The 20,983-nt window shown below is 36.1% G+C and overlaps 1 protein-coding gene across 5 annotated transcripts in view; it reads left to right on the top strand.

The window, feature by feature from the left end:
• The window catches only part of SUCLG2 (succinate-CoA ligase GDP-forming subunit beta), a 578,416-nt gene that overhangs the window by 174,641 nt on the left and 382,792 nt on the right, over window positions 1–20,983 (top strand). For all 5 annotated transcript variants that reach the window (XM_073230875.1, XM_073230874.1, XM_073230876.1 and 2 more), the window contains 2 exons: window positions 888–1,049; window positions 3,204–3,346. In XM_073230875.1, coding sequence (XP_073086976.1) covers window positions 888–1,049; window positions 3,204–3,346 — 305 coding nt within the window. The remainder of the gene's footprint in view (window positions 1–887; window positions 1,050–3,203; window positions 3,347–20,983) is intronic.

Raw genomic sequence — 20,983 nt, 5'->3', positions numbered from 1 at the left:
CTGTATCACTGAGTGATTTCCACTGTGTCCAGGCTCCTGGCCACCGAGAAAGTTAGGGATTTCCACTTGTACCAAGAGTAGAGACACTAGTGCTGGCAATGCCTGGCAGCCTTCCATTGTATCTTATTACCAGTCTTGGTCTCTCATGTTTTATGTAACTTTAATTAAAAGAGTCATATACTGCACACATCAGAATGATGGTCTTCATTTCATATTTGAGCAGACCTCAAAATAAGTATACCAGCAGTCTAGGGATTGTTATTTCCACTTTCCACATAAGAAAATTGAGGCCTGGAAAGGAAGTTAAGTTTTTTTTAATCCAGTTTACAGAGTTAGTTAGGCAGATAAGAAACTATTTATTCTGCCTAATGTCCTTTTCACTAAATCTTTCAAAAATATTAGGTTACTGATTAAATAAAAATTTCACTTTGCAATATCAGAAGGACAAAGGTGGAGAGTAGAATTAAGCATTATCCCTTAGTCTCTCTTTGCAAGAAGAGAAAAGTGATGGTCAGTGGTTTAATACTAAAAGTAAGTATGATAAAAATGCTGAAAAATGGTGAATCAAAGTTGTATGTAACTGGGTCAGTCTATAGTTTTTAATGGGTGTCAGCAACTTACATTGTTACTGTATTGAACAGAGACTAATAGATATAAATTACTATACTCCTCAGCAGACTGTAAGTCCCTTGAGAACAGGGACCATGTCATGTTTGTCTCTGATTCTGTAAAGCCATAAAGGTCAAGAAAGCCTAATAGCTTCTCTTGCCTGGATCATAAGGAAAAATGATATCTTACTTTTCTCTCTCCTATGCTGCCAGTCTGGAGAACTTAATTTATAGACCTTTAAGAGATGTTCATGTATGGTCCTTTTTTCCTTTATTTAGTTGTCTGTTTTGATGCCAAGATAAACTTTGATGACAATGCAGAATTCCGACAAAAGGACATATTTGCTATGGATGACAAATCAGAGAATGAGCCCATTGAAAATGAAGCTGCCAGATACGATCTGAAATACATAGGACTGGATGGGAACATTGCCTGCTTTGGTAAGAAAGCAGTTATATCCAAAGAATGATCTGTGGATTTTTGCAGAGTTTAGGAACCCCTGATATCTGAAATATTTCCCAATAATGAGCAAACATTTATGTCTTTTATAGCCTAAAAGTCTTAGAAAACAATTCAGTTTCTTCTTAAAGTTCATTTTTGTCATTGATCATGGTTTAAGGCAGAGTTTCTGAACTCTGGTAGTATTGACATTTTGGGTGGGATAATTCTTTGCAGTGGGGTGCTGTTCTGTACAATATAAGACATTTAACAGTATCCCTGGCCTTTATACCTGCTAGCACCCCCCAGTTGTGACAACCAATAGTTTCCAAATATTGCCAAATATCTTGTGGTATAGGCAAAGTCACCCCAGTGGAGAACTACCACCTTAAAGCATCTCTATTAAATTTTGCTTAGTAAAAATTAGAAGCTTTGCTATCCTAGTCAGTGCTAATGTGCTAGGAAGTATTCTGAAATTTGGGTTTGAGATAAAATAACTTTCTCAAAGGAAGTAGAAAAGATCATATACTTTAATCATTATGCTCGTGTTTTAGTTTCTATGATAACCAAATGGTAAAATGTTTAATCCATTATATCATTTTATTAGTAAAACAATTGATTTTATCATACTCATCTAAATTTATTAAAATGGCTTACTCAGCTGTGATAAGAATGAGTCTATAGAGGCAATATAATTTTTGTTATTGCCCACAGCTTATAGTAACTGAGATTTATACACTTCTGGGTTTCTAGTGGAACCAATTCATTGCACTAGAAACTGAGGTCTTAATGGAATTAAAATAAAAGAGATTTGTAGCTCATTAAACCAACAGTATCATTATATTCAGAACTGAGCAGACTTCATCCAGTTGTTGCTGTGCAATACAATATAAAATGATATCCAATTACAAGTGATACCAAAAGCTCTCGCTTTGTATTGGAGCAATAACTGTAATGTACTAGATCACTCACATCACTCCGATCTTGATAAGCTAATATACTCCCAATATTTGTAGGCACTTAGAAAGGAAGAAGATATAATGTTGTATTTAGAACAAATTAAATATAGATTCTTTGTAGCCTCTGTAGAAATGTGTGTGATTTGACCAAGTTAGCAGCTTTATTAGCCACAATTAACACATTTCAAATTGTTTGAAGATCCTGTATAAACCATTTTTATTGAAGTTGCCCCAGATTTAATTAATTAGTCACAGTTCATAAGTCTGTTGGGGGAATTCAAGGGTCAGAAAAAGTGAAGAGTACTTTACCTTGATACTTTCTTCTGTGTTCAAGGTTTTTTTTTCTAATCTGAAGAAATTAATTTCATATAATTAAGCATAAGCAAAAGAAGTACAATTGATCAATAAAACTTAGCTCTGGAAAATAAGAATTTTGATGTTAAAACTCTTTACTTGGTTGCTTAAGAAAAGCTCCTAAGAGGTTAGCACATTTTGGTTCTAGTTTTAATGACCAGAATGCTAGTGAACATTTCTTCTGTGAGTTTGAAAAGGGGACAAGGTTTAGGAATAAAGTTTTGATGGTATCATTTGTTCCTTTGTTTTCTAAGTTTATCTAGATAGCATATAAACATGCATGGTTGCACTAAGGGTAAAAAAGTGTGAAGCTCTATTGAAGTTGGGACCCCTTGTGGTTCAACACCAGAGGGGTGCCACATTCAAAGGAGCATAATTTCAGCAAGCAAAAAATTAAAAGAATTCCATTCTTTACTGGAATTTTTTAAAGGATATTGAAAATAATGCAATCCTTCGACTCTACTGACTTCTCATAGCTTTTTTCTCTTTCCCAGTTTTCTTGAACTCTGTACTTTGCAGAGCCTAAAACTCTCTCCTCTATTACTGGTCCAAATCAATAGCTTACTTAAACTCTTCCCTTCTGTTTCCTAGATTGATTTAACTTCTTAATAAATCTGTCTGTCTGTTTCCATGTCTTTTTTTGTTTATACTTTGTATGCCTATTTCCTGATTCTTTATTCTAGGAGTGTATGAATTTATCTGGTTGAATGGAATTCCAGGAAGGGGAGAAACTGACCTGGTATGACAGGGTTCTCTTTGGGCAGTATGGGGGAGGGAAAAAGCTTATACATCCTTTCATGTTGCTAAATTTATCCTGACTTGTGTGCCGTTTGCATTGCACAGTGAATGGTGCTGGACTTGCCATGGCTACTTGTGACATCATTTTCCTGAATGGTGGGAAGCCAGCCAACTTCTTGGATCTTGGTGGTGGTGTAAAGGAAGCCCAAGTGTATCAAGCCTTCAAACTGCTCACAGCTGATCCTAAGGTAACCTCTGTCTTTGTAGGAAGATTGCGTTATGTTCTGATTTGTCACCACCAAGAACACCACCTGCCTTTTTCTTGCTGCTAAAAGTTAATAAACCAATACATTCACTTCGCAGCCCCAGATACAAATCCTGCCTTACCTTCCATTGGAAAAAACAATGATTTAACTCATCTTGGGTGAAAGACTTGTAAGTGTCCCCAGAATCTTATTTCAGAGGCTTATTACAAATTTCTGAGAGGTAGGAGGAAATAAAAAAAGGTATACTGTATCAAATAGTGAAACATTGGTTGGCATGAAGTATTAATTGGGAAATTGACACAGAAGCAATTAATCCTGTGCTATATGACTTAGAGAGGACTCAGTCTCAGATTTCTTCCCTAAAGATTCTGAACGTATTATCCTAGGATTGAAGACAGAAGAAAGTTACAGGATTGTAAAATCACATATCACTAGAAAATAATGACCCCTCATTTTTCTGTGTGCTTTTTAATTTTCATCTCTAATGTTTCCAGTTTACCACATATGTTCTAAGTAGCATATGCTGCTTCAATGTGAATCTTTTCTTCTTTAGAATATAGCTCTCACAGCTATGCTAAGTGCATAGTAGGTATTCAGTTAATATTTAATCAAGTAAAATCCCAGTATGCTTTGTTTCAACCATAGATACTCAGTTGTCTGTGATAACAGGTTTAGATAGATATTTATTACATGGAAAAGACTAACATTTTTGAATGTCTGATATATATCATCTAATTCTATTTACATTCTATGAGGTAGTGGGTATGCCACAACCATTTGATTTTAAACTTTGAGCATCATTATCTTGGTACTATTGGAGTATCGAATACATTTGGTTGGTTCCTGACATATCTGAAGATGTGATCTGAACCATCACTAAGAAAATGAATGAACATAATAGGAGATTTTTAAAAAAAATATGGTCTGAACTTAATATGAAAGCTTTTCATTATTAAGTATACCATCAATAGCCTTTTTTTTGGTTTACGTGAATAAAATTTTGTCTTAGTAGTAGTATGCTTGTCTATTTGCATTTTGACTCAGTTGGTAACCTTATGTTTTTGTTAACTCTTTCTTTATTCCAATTCACAAAATAACTGATCAGGTATTGTTGGCTACTTATCTTCTGTTAAGCTCTGTTCAGGAACAGCAAAGTTACTATATTTGAAATCCAAAGTCACAAGCCCTGAAGAGAGAGTTTGTTTGCAGTTGATGTGTCTGTTACATAAGTATCTTGTTTGATTGGTTAAGTAGGATCATTATTGGTGGCTTCTTAATCATTAATTCATTTATCCCTTCTTCCTACTCTTCCCTGAGAGAAGAATAATTTTCTTCCCGGAGATTTTCATGCCAACTGAAATCTTAAATAACATGGATAAGACAGACAGCTCCTTAAACTGCTTGCCCCACAAAGTACCCAGAGGATCGGCAACTGTAATAAAATACTGAACTTTTAGCGTCTACTGATCTTCAGTGCCAAGACTAAGAGAGAGCCATTGAGGGAGTAGACCTGCCAGGACAATCGTTGTATTTTCTTTGGGATATCTTTTCTTAGTGACTGATTCTGAATTTTAGTTTTGTAAAAGTACATGAGGGAAATGAAAAAATCACTTGCAGAATCATTTTTTCTAAAAGATAATCTCTTTACAAATTTTGACTTTAGCCTATGGAATGTTTTCAAATGCTTGGAGTATTTAAACTTTTTTTGAAATTGGCTGTCATCTTGGGTAGATAATGTGGGAGTTATTTTATTTTTTTCATGCTATATCAGGAAAATGAATGCATAGCTCATCTCACTGTATATTTTCCAAATCTTGAAATTTCAAAGCCAGCTAAAAAGCATAGAAATGTAATGGGTATTTCAATCCTGGCATTGTTTCACAGATTTCAGAGAACAGAGGCTAAAAAAATAGTATAGAGGCATTGATTTGATTGTGCAAGAAAATTTGTGGTTCTGGCAGTAATTACTTCAAGTAGAACCCCATCCAGCTACCCAAAAGTAAAGATTCCCAAGAGCCCAAAGCTAATTCTTTCAAATGTATTGATTTTCTTGTTAAATGTAAAGATTAGTCAGTTGAATACACTGAAATTCAAAATTAGAAAAGGCCTGTTGTTGTTAAACTTAAACAACTGATGCTAACAACTACTTGTTTGTCATATGTGTGCACTAATCCTATTGATCAAGTAATAAATGCCATCATTCAAGAAAAATATTGCAAATTGACATATATTTCCATTCATAATGTCAGCCGTAAAGCTGAAACTTATATTTATTTTGCTTGACTGTTAGTCCAAATGCTAACTTTTATTGGAACCTAACACAAGTTCTTTTATAACTAATGTGATCCTTATTTGTTTGTAATATATGAAATGGAGCCCCTGTCTGAACTGCCAAACTGTCTGAAACAAGAGTCTTTTCAAGATTACTCACTAAATATGGAGTATATCATTAAATATTTTTTAATTCTATTAATTTCCAACAGGACTTGAGATGAAAGGTAATAGAGTTTGTTCTGCTGGTGGTAGAATAGATCTGATATTCATCATTCTTAATTTACGGAATTCCAGATACTAATGTTCTTAGAATAATAGGGAATAAAAATGATACAAAATAGGAAGAAGTAAGGGTCTCTGGTGGTCTGTAAAGAATTTGAGCATGTTCAAAGGAAAAACATATGCTATTCTTAGTTTTTTTTTTTTTCCTGAATCATGCTTTGGCTTTTATTTCTAATTCTAAATTTAATATTCCAAAGGTGTGGAAATGAGTACAACAATATCTAGAGTATGTAAAATATCTTGATATATGAGTAAAAGGAAAAAGAGTTGATATGAGTCTCCACAGTAGCCCCAGCTCTGTGGGCCAAAGTTAAGCCAATCTCTTGCCCTCTAGAGGCCTGATTTTGAAAAGCAGTAGTATATGTTTGGCATTTCTGAAGTCACCTCACTTGATTTGACTGTACTTTGTGGTTTATATCCAACTACTTAGAGTCATGTTTACAGAGGCTTTTAAATGTCCAAGAGCAAATGCGACATGAGCAACAAGCATTGGTCAAAGAAGGCAGGGATTCTTAGTGGGACATGATGAAGGTGTTTGTTAAGGCTATGGTGGCAATACTACTAAATTATATAAATGTATCAAGTTAATACATTGTACATCTTAAATTTAGACAATGTTATATGTCAATTATATCTCAGATATAGACTACCTGGGTTCCAGTCCTGTCTTTACCACTCATTGGTCATGGGACATTGGCCACGTTATTTAACTTCTGTGTACCTTGGTTTCCTCTTTTATGAAATGGAGATGACTGCAGTGCTTATTGCCTCATAGGGTTGTTTTATTTATTTTTTTAAGTATTTGGAGTTTAACTTTTTCTTATTTTTTATTGAGATAAAGTTGACATATAACATTGGCTAAGTTTAAGATGTACAATGTGTTAAATTGATGCATTTATATATTTCAGTATGATTGCCACCATAGCATTAACTAACACTTCCATCATGACCCATAATTATTTCTTTTTTGTGATAAGAACATTTAATTGGAGGGTTGGCTTATTACATACATTGAGGTACACATACACATTTCCCATTTAGATTGGTAGTAATTTAATAGGAAAGTATTGTTTTAAACATTTAATAAAATTTTACTATGTTGTAACCTCCATATAGAACAATATACAAATCATAAATATATAGCTGATGAGTCATCACACAGTGAACACAGCCATGTAACCTCTGCCCAGATCAAGAAATAGAACATGACCAGTGTCACGGACTGAAAAGTGTTTGTGTCCCCAACAAAATTCTTATGTTGAAGTCCTAACCCCATGTGATTGTATTAGCAGGTGGGAGTCTTTGGCAATTAATTAGATCATAGGGGTGGGGCCTTGATTAATAGAATTAGTGGCCTTATTAAAGAGACCCCAGAGAGAGAGTTCTTGCTCCATCCACAATGTGAGGACACAGCTAGAAGATGGCCATCTATGTACCAGGAAGTGGGGTCTGATCAAACACTGACTCTGCTGGTGCCTTGATCTCGGGCTCCCAGCCTCCAACATTGTCAGAAATAAATGTTGTTTAAGTCACTTAGTCTATGGTAGTTTGTTGAAGCAGCCTGAAGAGAGTGAGGCAGCCACTCTTCCTGAAGCCCCTTCTGTTCCCATCCCCATACTTCTATCTTGTTTTCTCCTCAAATATCATAACTGCTAATATCATAGATTTGTTCTGCCTGGTTTTGAGCTTACTGCAAATGGAATCATAAAGCTTATACTCACTGTGTTTGCCATCTTTCCCTGAACTTTTATTTGTAAGATTCATCCACATTTTGTATAGCAATGACTTACTCATTCTTACTGTCATGTAGTATTGTATTGTATAACTTTATCAGAATTCTTTTTTGTCCTCTTCTGTCAATAGACATTTGTGTTATTCTCAGTTTAAACTATTTTGAATAATATTGCTGTGAACATTGCTATACATATCCTTAGTAACACATTTTGGGATACATACTTGAAACTAGAATTCCTGGGTCATAGGGTATGCATGTATTCAGTTTGAATTGATACTGCCAAACAGTTCTCCAGATGTAACATTTCATACTCTCATAGATGTGTATGGGAAAGTTCCAGTTCCTCCACACCCAAACCAACATTTGGTACAGTGTGTCTTTCCAATTTTAGTCATTTTGGTAGATGTATGGTAGTATTCATTGTGCTTTAATGTCTTTCCCTCATGACTAATGAGGTTGATCACTTTTTCATGTATTTATTAACTATTTGGATATACTCTTTAAACTTCTCCTTACCTTGTCTGTAAAGTAGACATGAAAATAATACCCCAAAGCATTGTTTTAAGTATCAACTGAGATGGTATATGTGGAAGTGCTTGGAAAACAGTTTTAAAGTGGAAGCTTTAGTATGTATTGTTTTTTTGAGTGTTCTGTTCTATTATCATTTCTAAGGCTTAGATTGAGAATTACTGAAACCATAGGGATTAAATGGTCATCTACAGAAATGGGAAGTGTCTGAAACAGGTCGTTTACACTAGTGTTAAGGCATATGTTGTTTTGAAATTGATGAAATGGTAAGCAGTTCAGTAGCTTGCAGTGTTTCTCTGTTCAGACAACCAAGAAAACACAGTTTAATCAAGGGAGGATTAAATTCATTTTTGAAAGAACCACAGAATATCATTTGCTATAAATTTGAGAAGAGTCAAGGTCTTTGGCTCTATGGTATATGTTTTAAAAGTCTTTAGAATTTGAGGCCAGAGAAGTATAACTCCATGCCGTATTTTCAATATCAGGCTTATGTACATGCCTTATGTTTTAGTATATGTTTTGGGATTAATATGTGCTAAATGTCTCACATATTATTATTATTCATCATACATTTAGAGTACATTTAAATACAGAACACAGTACTACCTTTTTCTCTTATATACCTATATCAGAGGCATGAGGCAAATTTCATTTCATCACTTGCCACATATCTTTGCTAAAATACCTTATCTGCAAGGGAATATTTATTTTTGAGGGTAATTGAACTCTTACTGGGATTTGTTTTCATATTTAATGCCCGATACTTTACACAACATGGGCATTATTTTTGAAATGACTACCCTGCATCCCTATTCTTACAGGCCTGTTTGAAAACAAATTTTACTTTCATCCAGAGTTGAAAAGATTAAAAGTACAGGCAGCCATTCATTACAGTGATTCTCTACCTGATAGTCTAGTCTGAGAAGAATAAAAATGATTTTGTACTTATGAATTTGTAACCTGTCATTTGGCTTCCATTTAGAATAGCCCCTTGTTTATGCTAACACTGCATAAAGAGAATGGAAAACTGTCTGCCCTGGACTCATTCCTCTTCCTTACTTTGCAGTGGTTTTCCTACAATCCTGTGTGTGTAAATACAGATTCTGCGTTTCTTTTCTTGATGTTCATTTGGTCTACATTTCCAAGAATGACTCCCCATGCCCAACTTACACTCATTCTATGTTATCTGCTAATGCTTCCCAGAAAGAACTGGGTCCTGGCAAAGGCAGTTGGTTCTATGTCTTAATGCAAGACCAGTGTGTCTAAATGCTGCCACATCCTCCAAGCATCTCTCATAGAACATTCAAATCTGTTTTTTTGCTCCTTGTTTGACATTCTGTCAGAAATAAATTTAAAAAATAAGGTATTTATTCTTTGCTTCTCAAACTTCAAATTTTAATGTGCCTTAATTTGTTTCATGGTAGAATCTTAAACTTAAAGAATCTGTTAAATTTAAGGAATTTAACAGATTTTATAATATTTTCATAAATTTTGTCATTATTGCCAACATGCTCAATAATTGATTATGAATCCTGTATGGAGAGGCCTTTGTAGACTGTTAAAGAGAAATGGGCCACTAATCACTTGTAATGTCATATAGGTTGGAAATAACATATAATTATTACAAGACTATTAGGGATTCTTTTTCCTCTTTTTGTTACTGCATTGAGAAAAGAAGTGGTTGAATTCAACAATTAGAAAGTAGTGTATTTTCTAATAAGGTGATCAAGTAATAGCCAGGATTGTCTTATATCTCTCAATCTTAAGAATTATGATGGTAGAGTGATTAAGGCATCTGAAAGTTTTACTATTACTATTTTGAGGTATCATTTTAGAATCCAAATAATGCCCATTAGAGGAATCACTAGATGTGGGGAGTGAACTTAGGAAAATTTTGCAGGCGAACAGGGCTAAAACCCTTTGAATTGTGAAGTCTCTGATTCCTCTACCTTCAGTGGTCAGCTGTAGTGTGGTGGGATGAGCCCCAGTGGATTCAGGAGGTTGAAGAAATTGTTAATCCTTTGCTTTTTCCCTCCTCATTGCCACCATCCCCCCTCCAGAGAATTAGGAATAAAGCATGATCATCTCTTTCCTAAATGAGCAACATGCTCATATGGGCTTGCCAAAGAAATTGGCATGACTCATAGTGGTTGCTAAATAGTGTTTTTGTCTTTGTTTCAGTGTATTTTATTAAACAGCATCCCTTTTTCCCTAATTGTTAAATAAAGGAAACATAAGACAAAAGTACAAAAATAAATAAAATTACATATACATTTACATTTTAAGTGAATATATAATATAGTATTTTTGACAAAAGTAGTATCAGTATAATTGACACTATCATATAGTCTACTTTTTTCACTCTTTAGGTACCTTTTTTCCTGTTCTTGTACAGTCCACTATACCATCTTCAGTGGCTGAGTACTGTTCACTTGTATGGATATATAAGTTTACTTATCTAATCTGTTACTTGCTTTTCATAGTGTTTCCAAATTAAGGTAATGCTGCTGTGAACCTCTTTGTACTCTTAGCTTCACATATAGCTCAGATTATTCATTTAAAATGAATTCCTACAAGTATGATGGTAAATATGTATGCAGATTTTAAGGTTTTCACATTTATTGCCAAATTACCTCAGTACTAATAGAAGGAATCAAGGCTATCATCATTGAGAAAAGTGCATATTTTTCCACAACCTGGCCCTCATTACTGATACTCTTTACTAACATGAGAAGTAACATTTTTCATTCTTTTTCTTTTATTGAGCATTTTTTATTACTTCTTTTATGACCTGCTTGTTCATATGTTTTGCCCAGTTTTCCACAAAAAAACTCTTATCACTCTTTTTCACAGATATTTACAATACAGGGATGTATGTGTGTGTGTTGCAAATGAAAGAAATGGTCCCCTTGATATTTGTTCACACTCATTTTTCCCATCTTGTCTCTTATATTTTAATTGGTTTACTTCAGTTTTTGTTATCTGATTATATGTATGTACACCAAAAATATTGTTATGTAGAATGTACCAGGACCACTTACTGAGTATTATATTTCTTGCTGTTATTTATTTAGTTTCTCATGGAACTTTTAGCAAGACTTTTGAAGTTTGTTGCTTCATGAATCAATCTAGTGGGGCACAGTTTCAATTCAAAACATGGCATTGCCCACCCCTCCCTCACAGGGAACCATTCCCCAAATCTGATTTAAAGCAAGGTGAATATTGTGATTTGAAGTGGCATGCTCCTCTGGTTATTAATAAGATGCTTAGTTATTTTTTTAAGTACTGTTTTTTGAAGTATTGAAGGAATTTCCTTGTAAACTAATACACATTTTTTCAACCAATATTTTGATCCTCAATATTTGCTGATTTCATATTTGCAAATTTGCTGTGTGCTGACATTTCTTTGTAACCCCAAAATCAATACTCAGAGTACTTTCACAGTCATTTGTGTAAGTATGCAGAGTGAAAAATTTTAGCTATCAGTCTGTGCTGTTCTGCTGTTTCGTTACCACTTTGTGGTGTGCTGTTCCCAGGTAAGGATAAGGATGAGAGATTTAAATACCATCCCTTCTTGTATCAGTTCTCATACTGTAAACATGTCATTTCCATGATATACTTAGTGCCACATTTTTGTCCTTTCTGGTGTGTGATTTTGCTAGTTAAAATGGCCCCATATTTAGCACTAAACTGCTATTTGGTGTTCCTAAGTGTGAAGTGCCTTACAGAGAAAATGAATATTATATGAGCTTCATTCAAGCATGAGTTATAGTGCTATTGGCCAGAAGTTCAATGTTAACGAGTTAACAATACGTATTAAATAAGATGTTCTTAAACAGAAACACACAGAAAATAAGGTTACATATTGATTAGTTGGCAAAGATGTTGTGACTGAAGGTTTGCAGGAACCTAACCCTGTGTTTGCCCTAGGGGCAATGCTTCAGTATCTGCTAATTCAGTGTTCAGTGCAACTGTATTTATTAAACATAACTATTGTGGTTGTAAGAATTGCCTAAATAGTTTTGAATAATTATGGCAGCTCTTCAAAGATTATAGGTTAGAGCCACTCCATTTTATCTTTTTAAGAAAGTATGGTCAGGAACCCCTAGCATGAGTGTAAAGTAAAACATACTTTCTTTTCATAATTTGCTGTTGTGTTTCCTGAAAGGAAGGATTTTGACTATGAAAATCTAGAGAAAGTGTCAGTAATGGCTTTTTAGACATATTGCCTTTATATCTATGGATTAAGTGATATAAATCTTGAAAAAATTTTAATTTAGTTTTTCACTTTTCAGCTAAGCATGAGTTTTTAGACATTTAGGTCCCTTCACCTCGTGCTTTTGGAAGTTTTCTTTACATTTTAAAAAGTCCATCATTGTTTCACTTTTACAAATTTACACTTCCTACTTAAAGTATGAGATAATTTATTCCTTTAACATGGCCACTATTATAGTTTTGTTAAATTTCCTTCCAGCATTATGTTTATCTTCTTTATAACATTAGAATACCCTGGCTTTTAATGCTTTTTTACTTTTAATCCAATACTACATGATGAACATCTTCCACTGTGTTAGCTGGTCTCCCTGACCATCAGTTTTACTAGCAGTATTAATAATGGGCAGTGTTTTAAGGCAGTTTGTTATTTAGAAATTTGTTTAAAGAAGTTCAGTACTTAAAATCTCTTCAAAAAGTATATGAATTTTTTAAATCAGCTTTGCTAAAGCAGCATATAATATAGTTAGCAAACAAATACAATAGTAACAAATATGAAAAGCTGTGTAGTACAAAACAGCCTTTTATAACAGAAGAAAATCGATGTAATCCAGTACCAGGCTAGATACTTCTTGAGTGTTTTATGCATTTACTACCTGCATAAACTACTAGTTTGTTTTAATTATCTCAAGATTAATGGTGGGTCCTTCATTAGCATTTGAAACAGCCATTCTGAATTGCATACACTCTGAAATACCTATAATTCCAGATGTGACCTAGTGGCCCTTCCTAATTGCTCAGTTCAATATCTTCCTATATTTTTCTTATATATGCAGATGAGGTGAGTTGGAATAAAAAATGAGACTTGCCAGAGGTAGGAAAATAAACTTGCCTTTATTTTTCCCTGCTTTTCCTTGCCAAGATTCTTCATAAGAAGCCATTGATATCTCTGTGTATTTTCTGTCTTTTAAAGGGGCAAGACACTCCAGGCAAACTACTAAAGTAGGTGTCTTTTTAATCTCTGTAACCCTTATCAGATGCTACCTTGGTTATAATTTGTCCCCATCTCTCTTTTCTTTCCTATATGATATTTCCAATATTCAGTCCTCCTTAATCATCTCCTTTATTGATTCATTCCTCTTGTTAAATCTTGTAAAATATTCTTTAGTTTTTTTTTGTCCTTTCCACTTCTTGCTGCTTTTTCATTATACTTCCCATTTGCTCATGTTCTTTAAAAATAGCTAAATATAGTCTTCTTTGAGTTGTTTTCCGATACATGGTTTTGTTTTGTTCAACTATTGCATACTTCATATTTCTGTCCATTCTAATGGTGCATGGAGCATAGTAGGTTCTCAGAAAATGTTTTCTCAAAAAACAAACTCATATTGACAGTCCACGTTTCTTTATTTTCACAAAAGTTATTCAGCTCAACGTTCCCACCCAGGAAGAAAAGCATAGTAAGTGAACAATTTATCCTTCTGAAATAGTTTCCCAAGCTAGTGCTAGTGCCATGTAGCTGGCAAGACTCTAATGGGATGGGGCAGCCTCGTAGGGACCATAGTCTAGAACTAGACTTGTACCCAGTGTTAAATAAGCAGTGGAGGAAGAGTTGTCTGTGTAGAGGGTGGAATGAGGTCCAATACAGCAGCCAGACACAGTAGCTGCAGATAATAGTTGGTTATACATAGAGAACTGTGAGCATGGGTGGGGCTCTTATGTGGAAGCAGCATGTTAGTAGATAATAACAAGGCTACAAACATAAGGAGGCAATTCCTAAATAGTATTTAGGGAATTCTGTAACAGGCAGCTAGTGCCATAGTTCCCAGGCCTTAGTGGAGGTGCCCAAATCATACAGAGCATCCCACAATCAGAAGCTTGGTTCTGGGGAGACTGCAATACCAGGCAGGTAAAAGGCAGGAACTCAGCCGTACGTACAAATCAGTGTGTCAACCCTGAGGTCAACAAGGCTCATCCCACAGCAGGAGTGACTTTACAGGGGGGAGCAGGTCCCCAGCCTGTTGTGTGTCTGCTCCTCAAAGACCCCTTTTTGACATCAGGACTAGTTCTTCAGACCAGGAAATGGCTAAGCTGGATAGAAAGCCATTTGGAAACATCAGCTAAATGAGAATATACTGTGTCTATATATGCCAGGCATTCTTCTAGACCCTGAGGATAAAGCAATGAGTGAAATAGAGTCTTGCTGTCTTTGAGCTGCCATTCTATAGGTGAGAATAGACAGTAAAGCCAGTGAGTAAACAAATATATAATATTAAAAAATACATATATCAGGTAGTGATACTAGCTAAATTGAAAAATAAAATTGAAAGGGTGGCCTGAGAATGCCAGGAGATCGTTATTTTGAATAGGGTTGCCCAAGAAGACCTTGCTGATAAGTTTACCTTGGAAAAAAGTGCCATAATTGTTACATGATTATCCAAACTCAGGTTTGGGGACAATAACATAAATACTGCCAATGAGGGAATCTGTCCAACATCCAGTCCTGTTTAGAGTTGCCCTCTTTCCTTTGTCTTACTACTTCTTTACCAAAATGCTCTGAGCATTGTTCTTGCTTTATTAGGACCTAAAAAGCAGGTTTTGTCCATTTGAATATCTTACACTGTGGCTTTACTCTAATTTGGGTGGCAACTCTCTTGCAGTTAGAGGTCCTTTGTGGACATTGATGGATATTTTATCTGCATATCCAGGACACTCTCCTGGGGATGCCTGTTATCACCTTTGAGGTCTTATGAAATGGAGCACTTGGAACACACATATTAGTTAGCAATCCCAAGGGGCAGCTGGCACAAATCCAAGTTAATTATTTTTCTTCTTGCTTATCTCTGAGTTCTTTCATTAATTGTTATCTGTAAGCATTCTGGACACATCGCTTTTTCTCAATTAGAACTCCAGTAGAATATTTTGAGCAAACATGTAGGAGTCTGCTCTAACACTCAGAGGCCCTAGGATTGTAAACAGTGAACAGAAAATCCACTTAGAGCTTTAACCCTTGACTTTCTAGATTTCACTTGCTCATTAATCCCAAGCAGTGCATTTCTCTGAGTCAGAGACCTAGTGATTTAGAATCTTCACTATGTCACTGTGATCCAAGAATGTTGGTTGGCCTTTGGGTACCAGGTGTGGAGGGAAATAACCCAACTGATACTGTATTTAGATGATTTCTGGTATTTTTTTGTTTCATAACCTGTGATTAGTGGTTGCATTTTGTAAGTGGAGCTTCTTATGCATTAAGCTGAACTATAGATAGTTTAGATGCTGAGAGTGCTGACCAGATTCCCAAGGAGAGATGAGTGAAAGAAGCAAAAAGCACAACATAGTAAAGAAACTTGAAAAGGTAACTTTTGCTGAAGTAAATTCTGTGTTTCAGTTTTTCTGTACAAATACAACCTTAAAAGCACTATGTGTTGCAAGTTGCACCAGGTTATCAAATAGTGAAAAATGTCCTAGTTAGGTCAGAAGACAGGACAGAAGTTAGAACTCCACCATCACGCTGACTTCTTCACCCTAGCACACCTGGCTTGTTACACGCTGAGTTCTTCACCCTAGCACACCTGGCTTGTTACTCCTGCATTCAGCCAGAGGTCAGGGACTATCTCTTGATCACTGCCATGTGTCAAGTTCTTGGCTGATGGAGAAAATGGGAAACCATTCAATATTTGATGCCATTGGTTCCAATGAGGCTATCCTTATCAGTTTCTTTCTGATTACAATCATCCCTTTAAAGCAGAGGAAGACACATGCCTAATTGACAATATAATCTTTTCTGAATCAGTGAAGATCTGGTATAAAGCACCTGCTGTACCTGAGGTCACATCCTAGTTTCCGGGTTCACAGAGAGAGAGTCTTTGGAACCTTAGGACTCAGTATGTGGGCCATGGACTGTCAGCGTTGACATCAACTTGCAGGCTGTTAGAAGTGCAGTCTCAGACCCATTTGTGTTTTTACAGGATCCCAGGTGAGTCCTACACACATTTGAGTTTGAGAAGAACCGGTGTAGAGCAGTGGTAGGCAAACAACAGTTCATGACCAAATCTTGCCCAATGCCTGTTTTTATAAATGACGTTTTACTGGAGCACAGCTTTGCTCATTCTTTTAAAAGAATTGAGGAGTCATGACAGAGACCTGGCACACTGTGGGCTAGAGGAGTAATCCTCAGAGTATGGTGTTTGGCCAGTGCCAGTTTATGTAGAAGCTCCACTCTGTGCCCTGTTTGTCTTAGGGCCACGAGAAGTACAGAAGCAGAATGAGCATCTAGAAACTTTTATTGCACATCGCTACTGCCGTGATATGGAAGCAGAAGATCAATTTTCTAGCAATTCATTTGATTGCATTTTACAACAATATCAGTCAGTGACTGTCAGGGAGTGTTTTTAAAAATTGGTCCTTCACAGCAGATAATGTGAGAAGCACTGTTTTATGAGTATAGATAGATAGATGATATGTGTGTAAAAAATAAGATCGTAAGTGAATTTGTTATACATGGTGCGTCTTGATGCTGAAGTGAACTTTATTGAGGGCTGTGGTAATCCTATTCTCATACTGTCTGTGCTCGTTGTTTCTCTTGTTTCCTTGGTGATCCTTCTCCCATTCCCTGTCATCATGGTGATGCTTCTTTCCCTCTCTCTCTGTCCTCAGTTGGGTTCTCTCTTTCCCCTCTGCCTGCAGAGTATGCTTATACCCGGCCCAGGCCAGCTGCTGTGTCCCTGACACAGCATCTTGCTTTCAGGGGTGGTCTTGTGCCACAGGCCCCTCACTCCCTCTCTGTGGCTTTCGTCCTGGAGCTCATGAGGAAGCCCACCTGCCTCTGGGATCAGGAACTAAAACAATGTGGCCCAGGAGGTTATCTTCCCTCCCACCTGGGGACAGCCTTACTAAGATCCAGGGGCACAGCTGTATGGTGCAGACTCCCATAGGCATAAGGCTTCCTTCCTGTAGCCTAGGTTTCTGCAACCTAGTGCTTCTCAAAGTGGTTAGACCAGCAGGAGTGACATCACTTGGAATGTTTATAGAAATGCACATTCTCTGGCCTCCCTTAGACCTACTGAATCAAAAGCTCCAAGATGGGGCCCAGCAATCTTCATTTTAACAGCCCATTTGGTTGAATCTCATGTCTGCTGAAATGCAAGAATGACTACTGTAACTGTAGCTCCTCCTTACTTCTGTGAGCAACTTCAGCATCCTTCCCAGCTCTGGGCTAATTCATTCTCTTTTTCCCCTTAAGTGAGAATTTATTTCCTGTCCCTAACACCCCAGCAAGTCCTGTTTAATACACCACGTGCACCATTCTTACAAAGCTGAGCGTTTGCCCAGCATAACCTTGTTGTGCCATGTAGTAGCCCTGAGCTCTACTCTATTAACACTTCTTTTGATTTCTTTCCCCATACACTTTACATCCCCATGTGTTTTAAGATTTTTATTCTCTTATTTCTGCAGCAAAATCTCTCCCTGAAACTCAAAAGGACTTTATCAATTCTGAAGTGACTTTTCTATCCAAATGAGAATTACAGGTAATCTTGTAGTTAATGGGTGAAGTTCATCATCTGGGTCTGTAAATGCATGTTGCTGAAGATCAGCTTTCTCACAGATAACTTTTATTTCCTTTCTCTCTAAAGGTAGAGTGCAACAAGTTGTGTAATCATCAAGTGCCTTTCTAAAAACTTTATGAAATTACCTCATCTTGAGCTTGGTCACTGAAGTAGATCTAATTCATTTTTGTCCTGATTAAGTTACTATCAGCTGCTACTTTTCACAGAGATTTTCTTCCTATTATTGTTCTGCCTGCATTTAATGTCTCTTGATACTTTTCTTCCCCTCTTGATTTGTAAGTGTTTTGCTGTGATTTAGTTTCCTGTCTATTCTTGTTACAAAGTACAACCTTCATTTGTTATCTGGGTTCTTTGTGCTATTTGGGGAAAAGGAAAGTGGTCAGATCTTTAAGTATTTGGCAAATGTCATGGAAAAGTGGTTTAAGAGAGATGTTGAATCAACTCTTATGTTTGGTCAAGAAAATTGATTCTTAATAATACGTGGCATAAAGTCTTCACAGAATTTTTCTTTGGTATATATGAAGAATGACAAATCACTATTTTTCTTAAAAATGAAATTAATGTTTATTTTGATCTTTCTGTATAAGCTCTTTATATACTGATTTCTCTGTGGTCAGAGAATCAGCATATTAGACCATCTTTATGTCAACTACCATTGGAGAATTGAGATGTGCGTGTTTCTCTTTTAATTTATATTTTCAATGTCAAGCTGAGACCTCATTGCTGTTTCTTCTATTTCTGAGATTATATCCTATTATTGAGTGTTCGTGTCTCCCCTAGAGGGTGGGCCATACAAAACACAGAATAGGAGCTACTTTTCATTCCTATAGTAGGTGGCTGCAAAGGGGAGTCATATTCCACATGAGGGCGAGGCTCTAAAGAGACCTCATAAGGCAAACAATTTTTATAACTGAAATCAGCTTTGAAAATCCTTAGAATTACCCGATTAACCCATACCTTGTAGTATCTTTAAGCACGGGAGTCCCAGTAGTGTGGTGAGATGTGGATCTAATGAATGTTTGGGAATGAGCGATAGGAGCTGATTCCCTCTCTTCTCTTTCAGGGACTCATGACCTTTGAGTGGAATGGCAGTCAGGTCACCCACTAGAATTTACTCATTAATGTTGGCACTTTCTCATTCAACTTGCTTGTTCTGTCCCCAGGCTTGTGTAGTTGGATTTATGTAAATTAAATTAAAAATGTATTTGGTGTGACTTTGATGTATAAGATGAGACTAAATAAGATGGTATGAAAATATAAAGGTATCAGTGAAAACCAGGGCTTAGAAATTGTTGCACAATAGTCTTATTCATATTAGGTTTTTTTTTTTTTTTTTTTTAATATGCAAGCTCTAGCCAGAAGGGTTATTATGTACCTATCAAGAGTTTACACTTCAGTCGCAGAAAGAGCTCAGTAGATTTCCAACTCTGTTAGTTCCCAGCTGTGTGTCCTTGGGCAAGTTGGTTCACCTCTCTATACCTCACTTATTTAATCTGTAAAGTGCAGTTACCTTGTGGTATTAGGTGAAGTGACCCATGAAATGCTTAACAGTACCTGGCACTTGGCAGTCATTGCATAAAAGTGGTGCAGCCATATTGCAAATGAGTGAAGGAGATGGCATTAGCCTGGCAACTTTTCACTGTAGAGCTCTTGAAGTCTTGTTTAAGTTAGCTAGGTTTATATCATTTTATTCTTGCTATTTTGCTTGCTAATATGAAGTACACAGCAAATACTCATATCATGTCAGGGGTTATCAGCTGTGATTTGGGAGCTCAGAGTAATATGCATGGTGATATTTTGGTCGATTACATATGCCATTTACTTATGTAGCACTAATATGAACGGCGTGACTGATAAGACTCCAGTGCTTCTGTTTTTATTCGTCACTTGGTAGCACACATTCTCCTTTTTCTCCTTTCATCTTTTCAGATCAGGAAAGGAAATAGCAGTTGGAGCTAGACACGTATGCCTTGTTGTCATGAGTGACAACTCAGAGGATGGGGAAGGTGCTGGTTATGGGTAGGTTGTGGGTTGCACCTTTTGGATAGCTAGAAAGAGATGAAGCCTCAATCCACACTCCTGGGCCTCTTCCCCTTTCTGGGACTGGAATGGGGCTTTCCTGAGGAAGAAATCTCTGGAGTAGGAAAGGACCAAATATAAGCCCTATTGGAATTGTGAATGACCTGGATGCTTGTAATGGGGCATTAGAAACAAAAGTAGTAAACATAAATTAAAGGAAGGCTACATTAGTCAGTAAAGTATGTGTCTAAATATGATTTTAAGTGAAGCTTCCTTTAAAAATGATTTTAAAACTATATGCAACAGTATCTTGAATTGGGTGACACTTTCCAAATATGAAAGAAATAATATCATAAGGCGAGTTAAATCTGAGCAAATACAGGAAGATTTGGCATATTCTTCTGGAAGGGGGCCAAACCCTTTATAGTCACCAAGCAAATCAAATCTTATTTCATTTCATCTCTGTCAGATACTTGATATATCCATGGAAATCCATAGAATGAGACCAGCAACATAGCTAATAAGCTTCTTTTTGGCGTGTTATTTTTAAGATATTTCAACACAGCACTGTTCCTCTCTTAAATGTCTAGAAAATGTAAATTCTAGAAAATTTGAATATGTTTAACTTTCCTTGAGTCTGTCATAATTTCTGATGGGCAAAGAAGATGACTGTGACTTTCTACTGTTTTCCATCAGTAGGGATGCCACCAGTAGCCCCCTTAAAGAAGAGCAGAGCCGGCTTGTAAGTCAAGGAGCAATTACCAATATGGACTCTTATTTTATTTACCTAAGGTAAATGGTTTTAATTAAAACCATTTTAATCGCAACTTTATTGCTGTGCTTGGCAAGCCTTGAGGAGTTTAGGACTGGTAGTGTTTGATACTCAGAATTATAGAAAACAGTCTTATGTCTTTTCCTAAATGAAATCTCTTTTTAAAATGAAGTTGGGTCAAAACTCACATGAAACTAAACCCAAAATAAAGTGTGTGATGCTTATTATAATAG

Source organism: Manis javanica, chromosome 3 (assembly GCF_040802235.1).
Source record: "Manis javanica isolate MJ-LG chromosome 3, MJ_LKY, whole genome shotgun sequence".
NCBI lineage: Eukaryota > Metazoa > Chordata > Mammalia > Pholidota > Manidae > Manis > Manis javanica.
Note: the sequence above shows the minus strand (reverse complement) of the source record. Positions and strands in the feature narration are given on the sequence as shown.